The following is a 21,690-nucleotide window of genomic DNA, read 5'->3' as shown; positions in this document are numbered from 1 at the left end:
TGAGAAAGGAGAGCTAATGAAGTGACCTGACAGCTGGATGGAGTCTGATGAATAAGGCCACAAGACAAACTGGTTTGAATGAGAACGGCCCACTGACCATTTACATTTGTGGGATGTCCTTACTTCTAGGAAGCACCTTTTAGTCTCTGGCAAACATGGACATCTGTTATGACCAAAGCACTATAGTATACACACAGAAATAAGATGGGGGGCCAATCTTCAATGGACCAACATAGGTGAAAGGGTCACATCTGTGCACAGCTAACTGCAATCAATCAGGAGCCTTGGTGCAAGGTGGGGCAGATGAAAATGAAACTGAGTCTTTTGGAACTTGAGAGGGCAGTGGAGCAGAGAGCCATTGATAACACTGCCATGATTAGAGTCCTGACAGCAGGGATTAACGACGGAGAAAGTTTAGATATAAATTCTGTTTGGAGACTATGACAATAGTGTAAGACAGAAGGACTCTCTAATCTACAAAATCGTGCAAATGTTCAGCTATAGGTAGGGCAAGTATCCACAGCCTCATCTTATTAAAAACGGACAAAATAAGTAAACTGAGGCAAAGTGAGGTCAACCGACTCATATACACAGCGTGGCCACACTCTTTAATTAAAGGCAGAAGGAGATCTGGGCCAGTACAATTACCTGAAAAAAGAGCGCTAGAGGAATGAGGCCCATATGGTGACAGATGTACTTACCTCGCTCAGATGTGTCTTCAGTTCCTGCACTTTTCTGTATTCCGGAGTGTCGAGTACCACCTTGTATTTGTCTCGCATCTTCCTTGCCTTATCGGTGTATAGGTAGTGAGACTTAAAAAGACAACAATGGGAATGCAAGTCGATTAATCACTTCAGGAACTGCATGTCATGGTCGCGCCTTGCCTTTCCAAGGGTGGGCATGAGCAAGCCGTGCTGACCCTCTCTGTGTCCTGGGTGTCTTTCCAGGTGGGACCAAAAACAATTCGTCATTTTACTAAGTTCACTACCTTTTACAGGAGGCATACATCATCTTAAGTGAGTCATGACCTGCTCAGTGGGTTGAGGGCAAATCTTTCCCTAACAGAAGCTATAAACAAAGATTCTTCCTGCCCAGCCCGTGAAGCTGTGCGGGCTGAGCTGTGTGCTGGGGTGGGGTGGGGGGCTCACCCAGAGCTTCCGCAGGTGCCGGGAGCGGACCATGTCTGGAGTGTCATACAGGAAGCAGCCCAGTCCCCTCAGGATCTGCAAGTCCTCTTTGTATTTAAGCTGTGTCACAAACATAGAAATAGAGCTGGTTGTGAGCAAATTCAAATAAAGAACAATTAAAACAGGGTAGTGATACTTTTATACTGAAGGACCTTCATTTTGGTTCAGCACATCCACCCCGTCCTCTGAGTTTTCTTGAACTCAAGTAAATCACAGGGTTTTAAAATTTAAATTGCTAACCCTGACCTGAAAAGAGGACATGGCTATTATTTTATTATTACATGGATGAAAAATACCATAGATTAAATGGAGTGGTCTTTTATGAGAAGGAAACATTCAAGGAGAAAAAAAAAGTGACAATAGGAAGTGGTGAAAGAGGGTGGGAGTAGTGGTAAGCAAGAGAAGATACTAAATGTGACTAGGACAGAGGCCACTTGGAGTGAGATGCTAGTAATGATTTGGTGTTGAATGTAGAATGGTGGTCAGCAATTCTTGTATCTCCCAAGTGGTCCTCTTACTACTTGGAGAAATGTAGGGTCCTGCTTCCACACTATTTTACCTCCAAGTTGTACACTCAGTTTACAAATACTCAGTGCAAAAAGCTGCTCAAAGACTGGTTGGCTTCCATGTGGAGGTCAAGCCTGCTTATTAAGAGTCCCCCAGAAAGACCCTTATGAGATGCTTACATCGCTGGTGATGTCTCCCACGTAGCGGCAATGGAGCACCTGGGGTGTGTACGGCAGCGAGATCATGTGGCCTTGCATCCTGAAGAAGTCTGATTTGTAAATCAACTACAGGGGAAAAATGCCCATAAACACATAAATTAGAGACCAATGGTTGACCATCATCCTTGGGTTCCATGGCCTTCCCTCTCTTCTAAGAAAATACCCACCTCGCTGACAGCCTCTTGAGTCTTCTTGACTTGGCGGATTTCAGGCGTGTCAGGAGTGGTGTGGATCTTGTCTTTCAGTTTGTGGTATAGTTGTCGATACAGTCTCTGCATTGGGGAGAAAACCATTCCAGGTGTTTAGGATGATGAGGGCATCTGAACATTAATCAAATATTTCACATATTTAAAGAGCCATGAAAGGCAAGATTAAGGTACAGAAAGTGATTGAAATTAGAAAAACATAGAAAATGGTATTTATTTTACTTGGGTGAAGAATTTGAAGCACAGTCTTCCACTTTCTATCAGATGGCTGGAAAGTAGGGTTAGATATTCAAACCAATGGTTTACGTAGAAAACCATTCAGGCTCATGAATCAGACTAATATGCAACCTTATTAAAGATTTTTTAATACAAATGTCAAAAGAAGGAATTAATTTGCATTATAATCTATGGATGGGTGTGTCTCAACAAAGGTATTACTAAATATATAAAAATATTGCCATGGGATACTGGTATCAAAATGATGACAGAAAGAATCCCCTTATTCCTTGCTGATAAATTTAAGTTTGTAGCTGAAATACAACTAATTCTTAATGCATTGCAAACAAAGCCATGGTCTCTGAAACTCCTCAAAGAATTAATAGTCAGAGTACCTCGCTGGTAATGTTGTTGACCCTCCGGACGTGGACAAATGGGACATCATTGGGTCCCAGTGTGTACCCATATGCCTTCATGTGTTCATAAACTTCTTTGTACTTAAACTGCAAAAGCAAAGTGAGATTGAGATCACTGATGGATGAACATCACATTTGTCAAACAGAAGAGGATTGTCACTTTGATTTGAAAACTACACTCTAAGCATTAATTATGGAAAAAAATATCATTGACAAAATTTCTATAATAATCTGTCTCGAAAATTATTTTGTTGGCTAATAAAACCAGGTCCAGAAAGGAATATAATTCATGGTTGCCTAGATTAAATCTGTTTGTAAGTTGGTAGGCAAAACACAAGAAAAAACCTGTATGTTTAGTCCCAATATGGCTAGGAAATGAAGAATATGCAAAGCAGAAATGAGAGACTGATTTTAAGACTGATGGATGAACAACTTCATAAACTGTTTAAAACAATGATGTTAGATAATTAAATCTGTGACTTTGCTTTGGAAACCATATTACTGGCCACTGGCTGTGGGACTTTGCTGGCCAGTAGGTTCAATTTCCAGGGCTCTGGAGGGCAATATGGAAGGACGATCTCATTTTTGAGCTGCTGGCTGGTTTGGGGGTATGGCTTGAAGGCCAGAATCACCAGGATAGACAATGCCTCTCCAGGTCTGCTCATTACATCCCAACCTGACACTAGTGGGAAAGGTTGCTATCAGAGCTAATGCCTGGGAAAGCTGCAGGTAATGAGAACCTAACTACCCTCCAAGCTTTCTAGGAAATGGGCAAGAAGGTCAGTTATGAGGCAAGTATCAAGAGTCCTTTTCAAAGGAACACACGGTGAAGTTGTATTTTTTTATAATAAGATATTGCAGAAGGCCAACTACACTATTGCCACATAGCAGTAGTGCACATATGAAGGAGCATTTCCAGTAGGTGATTTGAGATAGTTCAGGATGTTTCTGTGTTAAGGCCAACAGAATTAGAAGCATTATGGCAGCCATGATCCTTGAGCCAAGGTAACTAAGTCATGCAGATAGAACCCCATGAAAGTCGTTTACTAACCCATCATGCTAACCAGGCACTGCTGAACTGCAGGAGCAGCACGCCTAGAAATTACACCATCTCCCCTTCCCTGCTACCATCATTTTTATAAAAACTATTTTATTTCCAACTTTTTTTTGGCCTCACTGCATGACATGAAAGATCCTAGTTCCCCAACCAGGGATTAAATCCGTGTCCCTCTCAGTGAAAGTGACAAGTCCTAAACATTGAAACGCCAGGGAATTTTCCTCCCATCATTGTATCATGCTGAAACTTCAAGGTGTGATTAAAGGGATGAAAATAGGCTATTAATAAATATTAGTATCCTCCTTCCTACTTTAAGCCCCATCTCAATGAGGAGGAGATCACTCACATAGCTGCTCATGTATCGGGTGTCCTTGGTGTGTTTGAAGTGAGGGGTGTCAACTGGAAGCCTGTATCCAGTGGGCAGGGCATGCAGGCCAGCTTTCCGGTACAGATTCTGCCAGGATGAAGAAGAGCAAGTTAAATGACAACTATATCAAATGATGGATCTAAGTTAAACAAATCATTTCCAGCTTGTGTTAGCTTTTCAATCTACTTACACTCACTGAATTGATTTCAAGAAGGAATTAAGTAAATTCTAAGAGTCAAGCAATGAATTAAATTCAGTTCAGTCGCTCAGTCGTGTCTGACTCTTTGCGACCCCATGAACTGCAGCACACCAGGCCTCCCTGTCCATCACCAACTCCCGGAGTCCATCCAAACCCATGTCTGTTTAGTCGATGATGCCATCCAACCATCTCATCCTCTGTTATCCCCGTCTCCTCCTGCCCTCAATCTTTCCCAGCATAAGGGTCTTTTCAAATGAGTCAGCTCTTCGCATCAGGTGGCCAAAGTATTGGAGTTTCAGCTTCAACATCAGTCCTCCCAATGAACACCCAGGACTGATCTTCTTTAGGATGGACTGGTTGGATCTCCTTGCAGTCCAAAGGACTCTCAAGAGTCTTCTCCAACACCACAGTTCAAAAGCATCAATTCTTCGGCACTCAGCTTTCTTTATAGTCCAACTCTCACATCCATACGTATTAAATTACACAACTTTTTTTTTTTAAAGAGCAATGAGTGAAGAGGCTTAAAGAAAATACCTCTATTTCTAAACATATGCCTGGTTCACAGAATAGCATCCAGCAATAATTTGGGAAAAGTAAACAAGCAGCCAGTGCCCACCTCTGTGGTTAACCCTATGGTTAGCTGATATTCAAGCCATCACCAATCCTGAGATAGTAGTAATTATAAAACACATCTTTGGGAGCCCTCAGAGCCCCATAAACACATGTCTTGATGTTAGGCTGTTGGGTCGGGAGGCTCATATTCCATGCAGGAGGAGGAAAGGAGTTTCTATCTGTGATTTGAAATAGTCTCTCTCTCAGGGGAGGTATAAGAATTAAGACTAGTACTTAAAATGTTAAAAACCAAGTTACTTTTAACATTCAATACAGGAGAGAGGCATTAAACTTGAGACCAATGTAACACTGAAAGTGAAAGTGTTAGTCGCTAAGCCGCGTCCGACTCTTTTGCGACTCCATGGACCATAGTCCACCAGGCTCCTCTGTTCATGGGATTCTCCAGGCAAGAATACTGGAGTGGGTTGCCATTTCCTTCTCCAGGGGGTCTTCCTGACTACCAGATAACAAAGAACGAGGATATTAAATATGTGAGTGGAATCTAGTTTCTTTCTCTTCTGAATTCTAACAGTAATCTCTAGCTTTATTTCTTATTGTACATAGTCTTTTATGACTACATGCCTTGTCTTTGTCCTCTTGTCTTAGATTGTAAGCTTTTTGAGAGCAGAGATAGTCGATTGATCCTCTTCTATGTATGCATTGTTCCAAAAATGCCCACTGCTTGCTCTCAGCCAAGAGGGCAGACAGGTGATACACTGTTTTTCTGTTTTGTTTTGTTTAGCTCGTGTGACTGGAACAGTCTTTATGATTTACCAGGTCAGGCTGAGGATGCCCAGGAGAGGCCACTTCTACAGAGGCCTGGCCCTCGTCCTGGGTTTCTGCCGGGCAGTCTGCCCAGCTCTCACTGCTCACCTCACTCTGGAGCTTGTATGCATGAAGGGCCCGATCCAGATCCACGGTTTTTGTGGTCGGAGCCACTCTGCCTCTGATGCTGTGCACGTAGTCATAGTGGTAGACAGCCTGGATGCAGAGAGAAGCAGAGTGAGTGGACTGCACTGTGGCCTCAGGGTTAAAAGCAGCAAAGTGAATTCAAATTCAAGTCTCTTAATATACAGATGCAGCCTGCTCCCTTTGCCTCAGGAACTCTATCTCAAATACTGGGCCTTGTCCAACGGAACAGGGCCAGCGTGTGGATCCCACACTGAGAAATCAGTGGAAGAGTCAGCTCAGGCATATGAAGAGGAAGAGCGGGCATTTTACCACGAGTTCCACAATAAAAAGTTTTCATGTTCTGAATCGCTGGTGGGATTTAATATTTGCATATTAACCTGTGGGGTTAGTAAAAAGGGGGCAGCCTGCTCTGTACCACTGTGCTATTACATAGGTGCTTTCCATCCACTTCCCGCTGTCCACATAAGGATGCTGAGGCTCAGGGGATTAAGTGCCTCTCTCAAGTCTATTGGATTACATGTGCTAGAGGCCTCATCAGTAACTGCAGAGACCCTCTTCTCTTCATCTTATCGTGCATGCACATGTGCTAAGTCATGTCCAACTCTTTGCAATGCTATGGGCTGTCCATGGGATTCTTCAGGCAAGAATACTGGAGTGGGTTGCCATGCCCTCCTCCAGGGGATCTTCCCTTACCACAGTGAGCACTAAATGAATTAGAAAGCTGAGACCATGAGGCATAAACCTTTGCTCATGACACAGGGATACAAAAAGCAACCTGGGAAGCTCTAAAACACTAAGGATTTCATAAACTTGGATTACTTACAATGCCACCCCAGGAAACTAATAAAACACGTCAGGTTTTAGGAAATCAGAGAAGAATCTTCAGTACTTTCTAAGGCACCAACACTGGTGTCCCATTGAGAAATGGCCTGGCCCTGCCCTGTCTTTCATTCTTCCCACTTCTGCTAGTGCGATGGCCCTGTTTTACTCTTCCTGAAGTAACTTCTCCAGTGGGCACTTACATCACTTAGTTGTTTCCCACTTTTGACAGCCTGAACGTAGACAGGAGTGTCAGTAACCAGCTTGTAATTGTTCCTTGTTTTCAGCACGTGAGCTTTGTACTTGATCTGTCAAAAGGAAGAAAGAAAATAAGCCTGTGTTAGACTATTCAGTATATTTGAAATTGTTGGTTTTCACATAGAGCTTGGCTGCTTTTAGCTCATGGCATGCACATACATTAGCCCTGAATTTTACAACAATCAGCGTAAGCAATGCTTATAGTCACATGGATCATCTAGAGTCTTCTAGGAGGCTTGACAACTGCCTTCCTAGGAATATTTAAGCTTTCTTACTAAAATCTTGATTATAGTATTACCTTGCCTAGCAAATCCTCTCTTTACAAATAGATCCTGTCTATAGCATCACAGACTTCTAATAAATGAGATATTTCTAACAATAGGAATTATGTGCTCATTAATATATCCAAAATTGTTCAGAAGGTGGGAGAAGAACCAGGGGTCCCTTCTGCACCAGAGGACAATGGGACAGCTCATCTGCATTGTCTGCATTCCTGAGAAATGGCCACTCTCCTCTTCAGCATCTTCCTCCAGCTCAGCCATCCTCAGCACCACTTCAGACACAGTTGGGTGTGACAGTGTCTGTACTTGACATCCTCTCCCCTTGACTCCAGACCACACAGGGAAGGAAGCATACTTGAAAGAACCAAAAACCAAAAAACAAGGTGAACTCACATCATTGCGTAGATCGTAAGCATGCTTGGCATGGAGAATCTCAGGAGTGTCCCAGACGTAGCAACCAATGCCTTTCAGCCAGGTGAGGTCATCCTTGTACACAATCTGGGGGTTGCAACAGAAGGAGAGGGTCGGAACAAGAAAACTTGACTGTAACTTTAACACCAAAGACACAGACACACTCTAGACCCAGGATGACTTTGCAGAATGAAAAGCAAGACATTATGCCCTGAGGCCATGGGTGCTCTGCAGACTTCAGCATGCAGAGCCCTGCTTCTAGGGACAGCTCGAATTCCTGGCAGACCCCTGGGTGTACAGGAAAATGATTCTGGAAGAGGGCTGAGCTGAAGAACCAAGTGAGTCAGTCTCTCTTCGGGGGCTGGGGGGTGGGGCTGGGGAGGAGGACCTTAGTGTAAGCAGTGGACTTACGTCACTGATCTGGTCTGTGACCTTCCTGACGTGACTGTTGACTTGCAAGTCGGGGTGGCAAATCCACTCGTGGAGGTGAAGTCGGTAGTCAATCTCACTGACTTTCTTCTGAGAATCCTTAGCAGTAACCATCTCTACCATGTCAGGCACTATGTGGATTTTCATCTTGTTTTTCTCATAAACAGATCTGTACAGGCGCTGTGGAGATAATGTAACACACCAGTTACACAGGGAACTATGAAAGGATCCTGGCAACACGTGGCTTTCTTAGACACCACAGAGGTCAGGGGCACCACTTAGAGCAATTGGTTGGGGGCAGGGTGGGGACTGGAAGTTTCTGACGCTTTCTACAGATTCATAGGGGTGGGGGAAGGCAGTATGGGCTGAAATAACTCTCAGCTTCTTCACACGTGCACAGTCAGTGCCATACGCATTGCTGAAGAGAATGATGTTCTGACTTATAGTTGGTTCTGTTACTCGGCTTTTGAAACCAGCCTTTAGGATCACTTACGTCGATGTTAAACTTGCCAACTCGGAGGCACCGCGCTGTGTTCGGATCATCTTCAACACTTCTGGGTAAAGTGTAAAGAGCTTTGAACTTCTCATATTCTTCGCGGTATTTGATCTATAGAGAGAAAATACAAAGGAAGTAAAACAGTTTTGAAGAGCGATGGATCTATATTGTTAAAAGAACATGAGACCTAATTAATAAGAGCCCAACTCTGAAGACGGGCCACCTGGGGGTCAGCACTTTTCTGAGCTTGTTTCCCTGTCTGTGCCCAGAGGTAGAGGAAGCATGGTACCTGCCATAGGATTACCTGAAGATTAGATCAGACCATGTGTAAACATCCTTTAGATATCATTTTAAAAACTCCCATACTGATAGGAGTATTTCTGCTGTTACTACAAAAATTTTAAAGATGATGTAATTTAAAAATTATCTCTTTTGTGATATTGGCTTTGTTTTTCTTAACCATAGTAAAGATTAAAAATGTGCTCAGGAATTTCTTTGTTTTCAATAACTGACAAGTCTGGTGCTTAAGAGACTCAATCCTTGAATTTCAGTTTCTATGAGGTTTTCCAAAAATACAGTGCAACTAAATTCTATGGGAAAACCGATGTCTAGTTCTTAAGACATATTGCCTATTAACGAATGTTTCTTTATTTTATGAACTAGGAGGAAAGGCCTTTACAGAGACTGGGATCCTCTCTTCTGGCATATGATAAAATAACAATTCTCTTACAACTCAGAGGCCCACATCTCAGTCAAGAGAAAAAAAGAAAAGATAGGAGTATTTATGCAGAATTTCAGTAAAGCTCTTCACTGATGGAAATCAAGGAAATTCCCATCAGAATTTTCCAGAACATTAGTTCACATGGTCCTTATATCTAAGCTATTCCTCAGTTATAAAGAAAATAGTATTCAAAGGCATTAAAAAAACTAAAGTTGAAATCCTTCTTTTAAAAATTAATTTCTCTATGTTTGATATCATTTCAAGAACAATTTGCCTGGACAATCTTGCATCTAAGTTTTTTTCATGACTAAAGAAAAAAGCCTTTGCTGAGCTTTCAAAAAATTCTTGAATGAAAAGCTTGATCCTTTGGGCTAATCTGTTTGCAATCTTCCAAATTAAGTTGGTTCTGGGAAAAATCATATAGATTTAATTTTTCCCTCTGGGTAAAAATTAATTCCATATGTTGTCTAACAAAGTCTTTTTCTAAACTGTGCATTTCCAGGCTTATTAGATGGTAGTGAAACCAACTTCCTGGGTCTCTAGCATTTATATGAAGATTAAGAGAATAGAATTGAAAGATCAGGATGCACTGTCTTTAGTGTAGCAATAAGTACTCTTCTGTAAAATACTTATGTCAGAAGGAACTCTCAAAAACTTCAGGTGTATATGTATGTGTTGATCTGCAGTACAAAATAGATTTCTCAGTGTGGGAAAAAAGATCTGAGAAATATTGGTCTAAAGTGTTACATAAAATGTTCAAAATTAAGAGGTAAGAGTCTCTAATAGAGGCAAAGTTTCTGAAAGAAAACTAGGCTTATTAGAACTGCAATGAAATTTATAGGGAGTTTTACAATAAAAGGTTTCACTTAAGAACATATCAGGCATAAAGGGTTAAAAGTGCTAAGACCTTTTACTATATTCAAACAGCTCACGTGATTTAGGATTTTTTCAAAATTATATCTATACCTACGAAAAGTTTTGTTTTTAAAAAACAGTTTCAAAAGATTTTTAAATTTTTATATTTCATAGTTATAAAGTTAATGATTTACTCTTAAATCATATATTTGGGGCTGATGAAATAACTAGTTATCACATTCACTGGTTTATTTTTCTACCAAAGGTCACATAATTCTATTAAAAAAAGAGTGCATTTTATATGGTGTATTATGTCTTCTATTCCATTTCTGGCTAAAATATCCATATCCACCCATGTCATTTGCACACAGGAGGCCTAAAAGGTCACATTGGTGTCCTTCATGTGTGTGTGACTGTCTCTGGACTTTAGGGCCCTTGAGAGGAAGAATAAATACACAGACTTTGTGATGACCGAGTGCCTGGAATTTTTTGCTGGTGTGCTCCTTTGAAAGTGCTGAGGGTCCTTCTGGGCAGCACAGGAACCAACCAGAAACATTCTGGGAGAGGAGAGGAGGGAAGGGCAACAAATGGTGGAAAGGCTAATTGACTTACATGGCTGGCCATGTGCTTCTGGTTCTTGGCATGTGTCAGGGACATGGTGTTAGGAGGCAGGATGTAGCTGGTGGCTTTCACTTTATCCCAGGCCTCCTTGTACAGGTTCTGTAGGGGTTAAAAATCTTGTGAACACAGAATAATGCAACCTGGGTAGCTTCCAGAGGCAAATTTTCCCTGTTTCTGTCCTTCTCAGACATTCCCTAACAACCCCAAATCTCACTCTGTGGGAACCAAGTGCTCCGAGGTAAATAACTGTTTTACTGCCCTGTTCATAATTTCAGAGTCCATTATTTTGTTCTCTCCCATAGCACTTATCACAGTTTGACAGTTATCAGAGATTTTGATGACATATTCATTCTTCCATAGGCCTAGGATTCCTAGAGGATGAAAACCACTAATATTAAATAGATATACAGTAGGAGATAAAATGTTTCCATTTCTAGGTATTTATTTACTCAGGAGAAATAAAAAGCTATGAACACACAAAATGAAGTGAAAGTGAAAGTCGCTCAGTTGTGTCCAACTCTTTGCAATCCGATGGACTATACAGTCCATGGAATTTCTCCAGGCTAGAATATTGGAGTAGGTAGCCTTTCCCTCGGAGAAGGCAATGGTACCCCACTCCTGTACTCTTGCCTGGAAAATCCCATGGACGGAGGAGCCTGGTATGCTACAATCCATGGGGTCGCTAAGAGTCGGACACGACTGAGCGACTTCCCTTTCACTTTTCACTTTCATGCATTGGAGAAGGAAATGGCAACCCACTCCAGTGTTCTTGCCTGGAGACTCCCAAGGACGGGGGAGCCTGGTGGGCTGCTGTATATGGGGTCGCACAGAGTCAGACACGACTGAAGCGACTTAGCAGCAGCAGCAGCAGCAGCCTTTCCCTTCTCCAGGGGATCTTCCCAACCCAGGGATCAAACCCAGGTCTCCCGCATTGGAGGCGGATTCTTTACCAGCTGAGCCACAAGGGAAGCCCATGATCACACAAAACCTATATGCAAATATATACAACATCTTTACATAATTGTCAAAAACTGGATGCAACTCAGCATGCCTTTAGCTGTGACTGAAAAAACAAACTATGGTTTTGAATTTTGTTTTGCTGTAAAAAGGATAAAGTACTGATTTAGGCAGCTATGTGCTAACATATAAATGCATTTTGCTAAGAGAAAGAAGCCAGACCTAATGGCTACACACCGTGTAATCACATTTAAGTGACATTCTGCAAAAAATAAAACAATAGAGACAGGAAAAAATGCCAGGGGAGAGGAGTGGGGCAGAAGGGGTTAATCTGGAGGTGATATAGAATTTTTCTGTATCTTGACTATAATGGTGAATACACGATTTTATGTATTTGTCAAAAGTATAGTACTATGTACTACAAAGAGTAAAATTTACTGTATGCAAATTAAAACAACCAACCAATAATCAGGATGGGGAAGGGAACTAAAATGGAATACAAACTGTAGCAAATAAATCTAACTATTACAAATGTATAACAAAGCTACAGTGAAGGAAGTGCTGAAGAAAACAACTGACTTGGTTAGTTTATAAAATGGTATCTTGACTGGATACTCTAAGGCTATAGGCAAAAATAACTGTACACAAAACACCTTACTCTAGTTAGTAAATTTGTTTCTCACAGGGGTGTGTGTTAGAAATTCTGAAAATATTTTGTATGCATATAAGGGTGGCACAAATAAGTAGATATATCATAGATAATGAGAGTCAATGTTTTCATTGGAAAGAAAATAGAAAGTTACAAGTTGGAAAAGTAAGTTACAAACAAGGAAAAGGTGAATGAACCCTGTGGTGCTGAATTGTATTAGACGACAATAGTTCCCAATAACAAAGTTGAAACCATTTGAGCATCAAAATAAAAAACAATAATATTAGATTCTATCCTATAGAATAAAATAAATATCCATGCTGCTGCTGCTGCTAAGTCACTTCAGTCGTGTCCGACTCCGTGCGACCCCATAGACGGCAGCCCACCAGGCTCCTCTGTCCCTGAGATTCTCCAGGCAAGAATACTGCAGTGGGTTGCCATTTCCTTCTCCAATGCATGCATGCATGCTAAGTCGCCTCAGTTGTGTCCGACTCTGCGACCCTATGGACAGCAGCCCACCAGGCTCCTCCATCCACAGGATTCTCTAGGCAAGAATACTGGAGTGGGCTGCCATTTCCTTTTCCAAAATATTCATGAGCCTATACTGATATAAATAAATAGAGAAACTGACAGTGGAGAAGGAACAGCTAGCTGTTCCTTACAGAAGAATTCCAATTGATAAATGTCAAAGGGATAAGGGAAAGAGAAAACAAGTGGTAAGGAACTGTAAGAATTCTTGCAGGTAAGATCAATCAGTGGATGCTAAAATATATGAGAGAAAGTGTGAGGAGAAACAGGATAATTGCATAGTCCCAAAGAATCTCCTCCAAGATATTTATTAATAACAAAGGTAAAAAAGAAAGTCTACAGTGGAGAATCTCAGCAGATAGCAACTTAAAATAAGTGATCAAGGTCATTCCCAGGTGCTGATACCATGTAACACTGGCTATGATGTGCTGAGAAGGGCACATCACTTCTGTGCTATTCTTGCCAAGAAAGGAATACCTTAAACCTAATCATGAGCAAACTTAAGATCAACTCAAGCTTCAAAACATTCTACACAATAACTGGCCAGAATTCTTCAAAAGGGTCAAGATCAGAAAAAGACAGGAAAGAATTAAGAAATTCTCAGATACAAAGAGACTAAGGAGTCATGACAACCAAATGTAGCATGGGATCCTGGACTGGCATCTGGGACAGAAAAGCCCTTTAGTGGAAATACTGTTGAAGTCTGGATAAAGTCTATAACATTATTACAATGTTTATTTCTTTTGTTTCGGTAATTGTTCTATGGAGAAAAGTATATGGGAATTCTCTTTTCTACTTTTGCAATTTTTCTGTAAATCTAAAATTATTTCAAAATGAAGTTTAAAAAATATTTGATGAATTAACCAATTCAGAGGAAGAAAAAAAGAGTGCCTCTGTTGATCTATAAGTCACTGGCCAAAGGAAAAGCTAGGGAAAAACAAGTTCAGGGTCAACAAAGAATAGCTCCAACAGTACCTGTTTGCACTAGGGAATGAGTTAGTGAATTTGTATCAACTGCAAGACATAGAACAATACTCAAATTGGGGCTTATTTACTTGTACCTATTAGAATTTATAAGATAAAGTAGGAACTTAAAGTTCCAGGAAAAAGATTAGAAAGACCTTTGGGGGTAAGGTTGCTTGTTCCTTTTAATCTCTTATTGTCTCTAAAGGTGGAAAAGGTAACTCAAATACAGAGAAAAGAAAACTCAACTCACACTGCTAAACAGATCCTTCAGATTCTTGATTCTGTCATAATCCACTGTTTCTACAACTGTCGTGTATTTGTCTTTGATCTGATGATAATTCTCTTTATATTTCACCTACAGACAAAGAAGATGGGTTATTCTTTTCTATTATTTGACAACATGTAAGACAATAACAGCTTGTCCTGGGAGAGTTGTGCACGGAAGACGCACCTCACTGGCATTAATGCCACTTTGAAGAGCAGTCACGTAAAGTGGTGTGTCTGTGACCAGGTTATAATTCTTTAGATTTTCTTTACCTGCTGCTGTGTATAGTATCTGTGAAGAAAAAGAAAAGTTACTGAAAATGATAAAATGCAGGTCTGCCATTTGTGCCAACTTAGATGTACATTTCTGGATTTCTGCTTTAATCTTAACAAAAAGGATAGGTTGGACAGTTCTGCAGACTTTGTACAGCTGTCAAAACTAACAGTTTCTCTTGACCAACAGTGGAGTCTGGATCTTTGCCAAATCCCTCCTTCATCATGTTGTCTTTTCCATGCTTATACTCTGTCCCTGACAACAGACTCTCAATTTCAACATCCATCAGATAGCTGCCCTCTCCGAGATGAATTTTTGCTGTGAAGTTTTCCAAATAAGTACTTTTTATTTCAAAAGTTAAATACTTATGGTCAAAGTATGCATTTGGTTTCTACTCCTTACCAGTTAACCTGATCAACTAAGGTATACATGCTTGAGAGTAGTTCACTATGAAATAGCTCCCAGATAACAGTCTGCTATAAATGTCTATAGCCTTAAACCACAGGGGAGACTCAAACTGAGGAAGGCCAGCACAGAAGAGGTTTTATTGGGCAGGGGTCTTTGGTTCCCTTAGATTGTGTACTGTCAGAGTCACTTTCTCCACCTGGGCACAGGGACAGTCTCGCTATTACCTCACTGGGAGCACCATGGAGTCCATCAATCCACAGTGAGCTAGTCCTTCTAGGAATATGGCTCACCTGACTCTGGAGGTCATATGATTTCTTTGCATGGAGGATCTGGGGTGTATCCCAAACGTAACACCCAATGCCTTTCAGCCAATTCAAGTCATCTTTATACACATTCTGCAAGAAAGAAGGAACAGTGAAAGGTGACCGGTACTAACTGAACTTCCAATCGAGTATTTGATTTTCTCCTGTCAGCCTTTGGCTGTGCTTAGTATACTCAGCTATCATAGGGTGGGTTTTTCAACAGCTGGAAGGTCTTTAATGCCCTAGTCTAAAGAAGTTTAGGAGGAGAGCAAAAGCTAAGCCCAAGAGTACTGGAGCGGGTAGCCTATCTTTTCTCCAGGGGAACTTCCTAACCCAGGAATCAAATGGGGGTCTCCTGCATTGCAGGAGGATTCTTTACCAGCTGAGCTACCAGGGAAGCCCAATGCCCTAGTCTAAAGAAGTTTAGGAGGAGAGTAACAGCTCAGTTTTAGTCTAGTGTTGAAGAGATTAAATAATTAACACAGGCGTCTCATTACTCTGAGGGGATCTTTACACCAAAAAAAGTTACTCCTGCCACTTTGTACTGAAAAGCGGCAGGATTTAGGAATACAGAGACAACAGGAGCATGGGGGCCCAGGCAGGGCTGGGTGAAGGCTGTAACTTAATCAAGCTGCAGAAAGGACCACATACATCACTCAAGATCTCCTGCGCGTTTCGGACCCGGACAACATTGGGTTCTTCTGGAAGAGATGTCCACTGGTGGAAGTAGTGTCGGTATTCCAGGTCACTGAGGATGTACTGGCACCTTTTAGCCAACACGTGATTCATCATATCTTGGGGGATATGAACATTTGCTTTGGTGTCCTCATAATGTCTTCTGTAGTTCAACTAAAGAATGATATATATTTAAAGACAAAAATAAGAAAGCCATTGAACTATTCTGATCAATCTTTTCTAGAGTCTTATTTTCAATATAGATCAACATCTTTAGGCTGGATCAAGGTTAAAAAAATGACACTTTAATATAACTTTAATATATTCTACTTCTTTAAAAATTTCCCATCCCTTTACTATAACACAGAGTAAAGAGGAACCTTGTTTTCTCCTTTTTCCAAATACAGAGCCCTCACTGTGTTTGGAGGAACGGGGTTGGGGGGGTGGGGAAGGGTGAAAACTGATAGCTACCAAAGGTGTGCAAGGCTATGTGGCAGGGGCAGGGGAAAGTCTCAAGACTGATTCACTCCTCACTATCCCACCTCCAGCTGATTTTGAAACAAAAGGCAGATTATAAATAGGCAGAAGAGTAGTACATTGAAGTGTGCAAATCCTCTTGTTAAAGTGAACTTTGCTTACCAAGCTCCTCATCTTTTGGAAGTCCAGACAGTGAACCACGTTGGGGAACTCACTGATTTCTTTTCCAGCCAGGTAGTGACCCTTCAGTTTCTCATACGTCTCTTTGTATTTCAGCTGTGAAGTAGGGATGGCATTGAGAATCACTAGGACTTTCCAACGAGCCCTTTATGGCTAGAAAGACTCTCAAACTTACAAAAGGAAAAAGTCCTACTGACCTCACTGTTCACAAAGTCTGCATGCTTGGCTCCCACAATGGGGATATAGCGTTCGTCCAGGGTGTAGCCATAGGCCTTGGTTCCCTCCCAAGCCCTTTTGTACAGTATCTAGGACAAAGAAATGCATATAAACAAAACTTTGCATTCAACCTCTTCTAGATGTCACTTGAAAGAAAATGGTAAAACCAAGGTAAAATATTTATGTTTAAAGGCAAGGCCTAAATCTTCCTTTACAGCCAATAGTGTGCCTACTTAAGAACAGGATATTCTTTGGACTAGTTGCAAAGTAAACCTACTGACTCCAAGACATTTTATAACAGAGTTTAACTTTATTTACATTTCTAATAAATGTGAAAACAAATTTGCACACAGGGAGAGAATCACCAAAGATTGCTTCCCATTCAGCATACACACACACACTCTTTAGATTAGCTGAATTAAAATTTGGAGAGCAAGTCCTCCACTTGCTGGCTGGAGATATCTGGACATGATTGCTAAGAAGGGACCACCCTTTCCTCTCTTCTTTCTGTTGGTAGCTGCTTGGTCCTACATGTGCCCAGAAGTGACATAGCACTTGTTACATTATTGTCTTTTAAAACAATTATTTATTTTTAATTGGAGGATAATTGCTTTACAATATTGTGTTGGTTTCTGCCATACATCAACATGAATCAGCCATAGGTATACCTATGTCCCCTCCCATCTCCCATTCCATCCAACCCCTCTAGGTTGTCACAGAGCACTGGGTTGAGTTAGCTGAGTCAAACAGCAAACTCCCACTGGCTATCTGTTTTACATATGGTAATGTATATGTTTCCATGCTTCTCATTCAATTCGCCTCACCTTCTCCATCCCCTACTGTGTCTACAGGTCTGTTTTCTATGTCTGTGTCTCCATAGCTGCCCTGCAAATAGGTTCATCAGTACCATCTTTCTAGATTCCATATTATGTATTAATGTACAATATTTATTTTTCTGACTTACTTCACTCTGTATAATAGGCTCTAGGTTCATCCACCTTCTTATTTGTACATCATCTCCCTCACTTGCAATGCTCCTGAAAGTCTTATCTTATTGATCTTTAGCTCCTCAGTGTCTCCCTCAGTGCCTGGCACATCACAGGGCCTCAAACAATACTAGCTGAATAAATACTACTTGCCCTAAATAATATGCCATAAAATAAGAATAAATACAACAAAATAATAGATCTCCTTATAAGTTCAGTTGTTAATAAAGTCAGCCAAGAGCATGAATACTAACAAAAGCTTAAAATTCAGAACTGAGTTGTACATCACATAAAATAGAACTTACGGTACTGTAGAGTTTTTCCATGTCTTTGGAGTGGGTGATATATGGTGTATCTGGAGAAAAGATATACTTGCCCTTTATTAATTTATTAAATGTTTCTTTATATTTTACCTGAGGAGAGAAAACAGAAGAGAACCTTTGATTATTCTAAATATATATTTAAAGTTTCACAAGATCTACCTAGCAAAAAATAGTTACATTTAGAGATTAATCAATGGGTTAAATTTCATTATATGATATGTAATTTATATTATAACTAACACAATGGAATGTTTGGGATAATAATTTAGATATTATCTAAAAGGGGTACAGCATATGTCCTACTAGTGACTTTCAAGACATTCTCCCCCAAAGATTTTCTTATAATTTACTCCCCATTTACTTACAAACCATTATCTGGAGTTAAAGAAAGTCTGTTCAATGACAGACAGTTAAGGTCCCAGTTTATATACCTTATTATACACAAAGAAAACTTACATCACTTTGATTGACTGAGTTAATCTTGGCAAGAACAATCTCTGGAGGATCCACCACACTTGTAAAGTTAGGATAGTTGGCAAGAGCATCTTTCTTATATTTTATCTGCAAAGGAATAGAGACGATTAAGATAGGTAGTCCCCTACAGGGTACCTATCCCCACATGGTAGGTAAGGAGGCCAGGCTTTATGTAGGAAGAAAAGGCTCTGCATACCTGATTCACCAATTCCTGGTTCCTGGTAACCCTCACATGGTCCACAGAATCCAGGGGGATCCAACCAATGCCTCGGAGCCACTCCAAGTCAGCTTTGTAGATATTCTGAGAGCAGAAAGGGAGACACAATTCAGGTGTAAATAATTCAGGCACATGATATCAGGCAGCAGATTAGAAACAATTTTTTCAGAAGGTTTTTAAGGCTTTCTCTCTAGTGGCTATTGGCCCCTTGATTCAAACATGATTTCATCTGTACACCTGAGCAATATTTCTCATGGCTGTTAATATGAATGAGGAACTATGCAAGGTGATTTGAGAGATGAGTATAAAGAAAGTCTCTGAAATGTAGAGAGAAGTTATCTATGAAGTAGACAGTGGTAGGTGCTGCAAGAGCAAGACCACTTAGATGCTGTGGGAGTTAAGGGTAGGGAACCATTGCTTTCACCTGTGAGCATAAGACAAGGTTTTGCCAAAGGAGTTATAGTTTTAGATGGACTTGATATACACAGTTATATAGAAATCTGTGGGCTATTCAGACTAAATAAAGGAAGTCACACAAATAAATGCTCATGCCTTCTAGGGTTGGGGGCCACCCCTCCTGTCTATCTTTACTGTCGCCCCCACTTCCTGGATTCTCTCAGGCCACCACACACCACATAAAGAGGAGTTGCTGATCTGATTAAAGTTCCATAAGGTTATCCTGCTGCAGCCACCAGTGAGATGGGATGTTCAAGTTCAGTACCTGTGCTGCAGGAAGTATCTGACATCCTGTTTTGGTGACAGTGAGAAGACCCACATAGGGTGAGCTTCTCGGTGCTCCTGAGCACCACACTGATGCATTGTGTTTCTGTTTCCTACAGACTACTGGTGGCAGGTAGAGATCTTGATTCAGGCTTCATGGGGAAGTGACCTGAGATACATTCTCTATCCCAGCTTTGCCAACCTCTGCATAAGGGCTTCTGGCCCTTCTGCAGCTCATCAGTACATTGTGTCCCTTTTGCTTTGATTTCCTTGCAAGCAATTCCTTCATGAAAGCCTTGAGGAAGGAGATGCTTGGCAAAGCAAGGAGGAGGCATTCCCAGGTCTTGACTACACTATCATGTAATATTGTTGAAATCCCAAATCAGTGTCAACTCACGCCCAAGCTAATGATTAAGTCAGTCGACAATTTTCCATGCACATGTGAGGAACTGTTGATGATAGAGATGGTACAGAAACAGATTTTTTAAAATTTGACTTTGAATGTTATTCAGAAATGCACAGTCAGTAAGTAAAGCTGTCCATTACTGCTCCAAACTTTTCTCTACTTCATATCTAGCCTCAGTTCCCTTCTGAGAGCAAACTATATATTTATGGTTCTGAGTTTCAAAGACTGGAGGCTCCAAGTTGGTGCTTATGATTCTGAGTAGGCCATATGCCTCTAGATAATTAAGAGACAAAAATCACTTACATCACTCTGTAGGTCATAGGCCTTCCTTGCTTGAATAACATCATTTTGGTCAGGATGACATATCCATTGGTGCAGGTAATTGCGGTAATCAATGTCACTGGCAAGGGCCTGTCCCTCCTTGGCTGCCAACACTGACACCATATCAGGAGGTATATGGATTTTGGCCTTTGTTTTATGATAGTTCTCTTTGTAAAGTCTGTCATTCTGAATCTGGCCTGCATGCTCGAACCAAACCAGTTTAGGATCATCTCTCATCGTCGGGACACCCACATAATGACCTTTCTGCTTGACGTGTTCAGCTTTGTATTTCAGCTGGTAGGAAGAGGAACAGAGATTCCATCAACTTAGACCAGCACACAAGGCAGAGGGGGCTTGAAATATCAAGCAAGCTCAGGCCCCCAGATATTTTTGTTACTCTCGCAAGAATAAATATGAAAAAAATTTAAATAGAGATGAAGAAATTACAATTTAAAAATACAAAAATATACACTTATTTTCTAATTCTGGCAATACCTTATTTGAAGGCTTAGAGATTTTAGGGAAGCAGAGAATAGAAGAAAAAATAAAGACCTCAAACAATAGTTTTTGAAGAAGCAGAGAAATAAAAAAAGATGAAGAATGCCAAGAGCCCACAGGAAAAGGACAAGAAGGGAGCAGGTACTCTGGCCATCCCCAAGGCCAGCCAGGCCTGCCAGCCAACAAGGAACTCTCCATGGTGCTATGTCTTAGGATAACTGCATCCCTGTAAGGGCAATGGCCAGCCTTTGCAAAGTGCACTCATATCAGAATAACATACCTCACTCTGAACATCACCAGAATGATGGGCATGAACAAATGGCACAGCATCTGGAGGCAAAATGTAACCGGTGGCTTTTTGTTTCTCCCAGCTTTCCTTGTAGAGATACTAAAAGACAGAGAGAAAGCCATGACAAAGGGTTAAACTGAGGAGTCAGAGTAGAGGGCTAAGTCTCCTACAGGTATGTTATAGTCCTCCATCCTCACAGAAAGTGTCAGGCATCCAGGCAAAATCCTTACCTGGTCCAGTATCCGGGCTGCCTCCTGGGCAGCATGCAGCTGAGGGGTTTCTGTGAGAGTGTACTTTGATTTTGTGTCATTCCAATCTTTTCGGTACTTAATCTAGAAATGAGAAGCAAGTTGGTAAGTTCCTTGATATTAAGAACACATAACATTTTCCAAGCAACTGCTAGCATCAGTTATCTCAATATTTACAATCTGTATCTCAGACAATGATTGTACAATGAGTGTAAGGAAGTGGAAAAGCTTTGCAAATAACATCTTCCAAACGCAGAAATTTTATTATTTTTAAAATTTTTTAACAGATCATCTTTATTTAAAATTTTAATCTAGCCATTTTAGAACAATAGTCATGTACTTACATCGTTCAGGATTTCACCACTATGTTTTGCTGTCACATAATCAACTCTGTCATCCACAGGAGTAAAGTTGAGAGTTTCTATTTTTGTGCGATATTTTTTCTATGGGAAAGAAAATCTCTTTTAGACAGTCATTGTCTCTGGTCCTGAGCAAGATAACGCTGCATTTAAGGGCGTGTCTGT

The 21,690-nt window shown here is 40.9% G+C and overlaps 1 protein-coding gene across 50 annotated transcripts in view; it reads right to left on the bottom strand.

Annotated features, from left to right (window-relative positions):
• NEB (nebulin) overlaps window positions 1-21,690 on the bottom strand; it is a 245,000-nt gene that overhangs the window by 53,262 nt on the left and 170,048 nt on the right. For all 50 annotated transcript variants that reach the window (XM_081578089.1, XM_081578080.1, XM_081578102.1 and 47 more), the window contains exons 109-133: window positions 21,511-21,609; window positions 21,149-21,250; window positions 20,910-21,017; window positions 20,114-20,425; window positions 18,664-18,768; window positions 18,450-18,554; window positions 17,976-18,083; window positions 16,666-16,773; window positions 16,451-16,564; window positions 15,788-15,985; window positions 15,125-15,229; window positions 14,340-14,444; window positions 14,139-14,243; window positions 10,780-10,887; window positions 8,589-8,702; window positions 8,078-8,275; window positions 7,649-7,753; window positions 6,920-7,024; window positions 5,859-5,966; window positions 4,154-4,261; window positions 2,730-2,837; window positions 2,080-2,184; window positions 1,874-1,978; window positions 1,149-1,247; window positions 702-812 (exon numbers count right to left, since the gene is read on the bottom strand). In XM_081578089.1, coding sequence (XP_081434215.1) covers window positions 702-812; window positions 1,149-1,247; window positions 1,874-1,978; window positions 2,080-2,184; window positions 2,730-2,837; window positions 4,154-4,261; window positions 5,859-5,966; window positions 6,920-7,024; window positions 7,649-7,753; window positions 8,078-8,275; window positions 8,589-8,702; window positions 10,780-10,887; window positions 14,139-14,243; window positions 14,340-14,444; window positions 15,125-15,229; window positions 15,788-15,985; window positions 16,451-16,564; window positions 16,666-16,773; window positions 17,976-18,083; window positions 18,450-18,554; window positions 18,664-18,768; window positions 20,114-20,425; window positions 20,910-21,017; window positions 21,149-21,250; window positions 21,511-21,609 — 3,048 coding nt within the window. The remainder of the gene's footprint in view (window positions 1-701; window positions 813-1,148; window positions 1,248-1,873; window positions 1,979-2,079; window positions 2,185-2,729; window positions 2,838-4,153; window positions 4,262-5,858; window positions 5,967-6,919; window positions 7,025-7,648; window positions 7,754-8,077; window positions 8,276-8,588; window positions 8,703-10,779; window positions 10,888-14,138; window positions 14,244-14,339; window positions 14,445-15,124; window positions 15,230-15,787; window positions 15,986-16,450; window positions 16,565-16,665; window positions 16,774-17,975; window positions 18,084-18,449; window positions 18,555-18,663; window positions 18,769-20,113; window positions 20,426-20,909; window positions 21,018-21,148; window positions 21,251-21,510; window positions 21,610-21,690) is intronic.

Source organism: Giraffa tippelskirchi, chromosome 3 (genome assembly GCF_054371585.1).
Source record: "Giraffa tippelskirchi isolate mGirTip1 chromosome 3, T2T-mGirTip1v1.2.pri, whole genome shotgun sequence".
Classification (NCBI taxonomy): Eukaryota; Metazoa; Chordata; class Mammalia; order Artiodactyla; family Giraffidae; genus Giraffa; species Giraffa tippelskirchi.
Note: the sequence above shows the minus strand (reverse complement) of the source record. Positions and strands in the feature narration are given on the sequence as shown.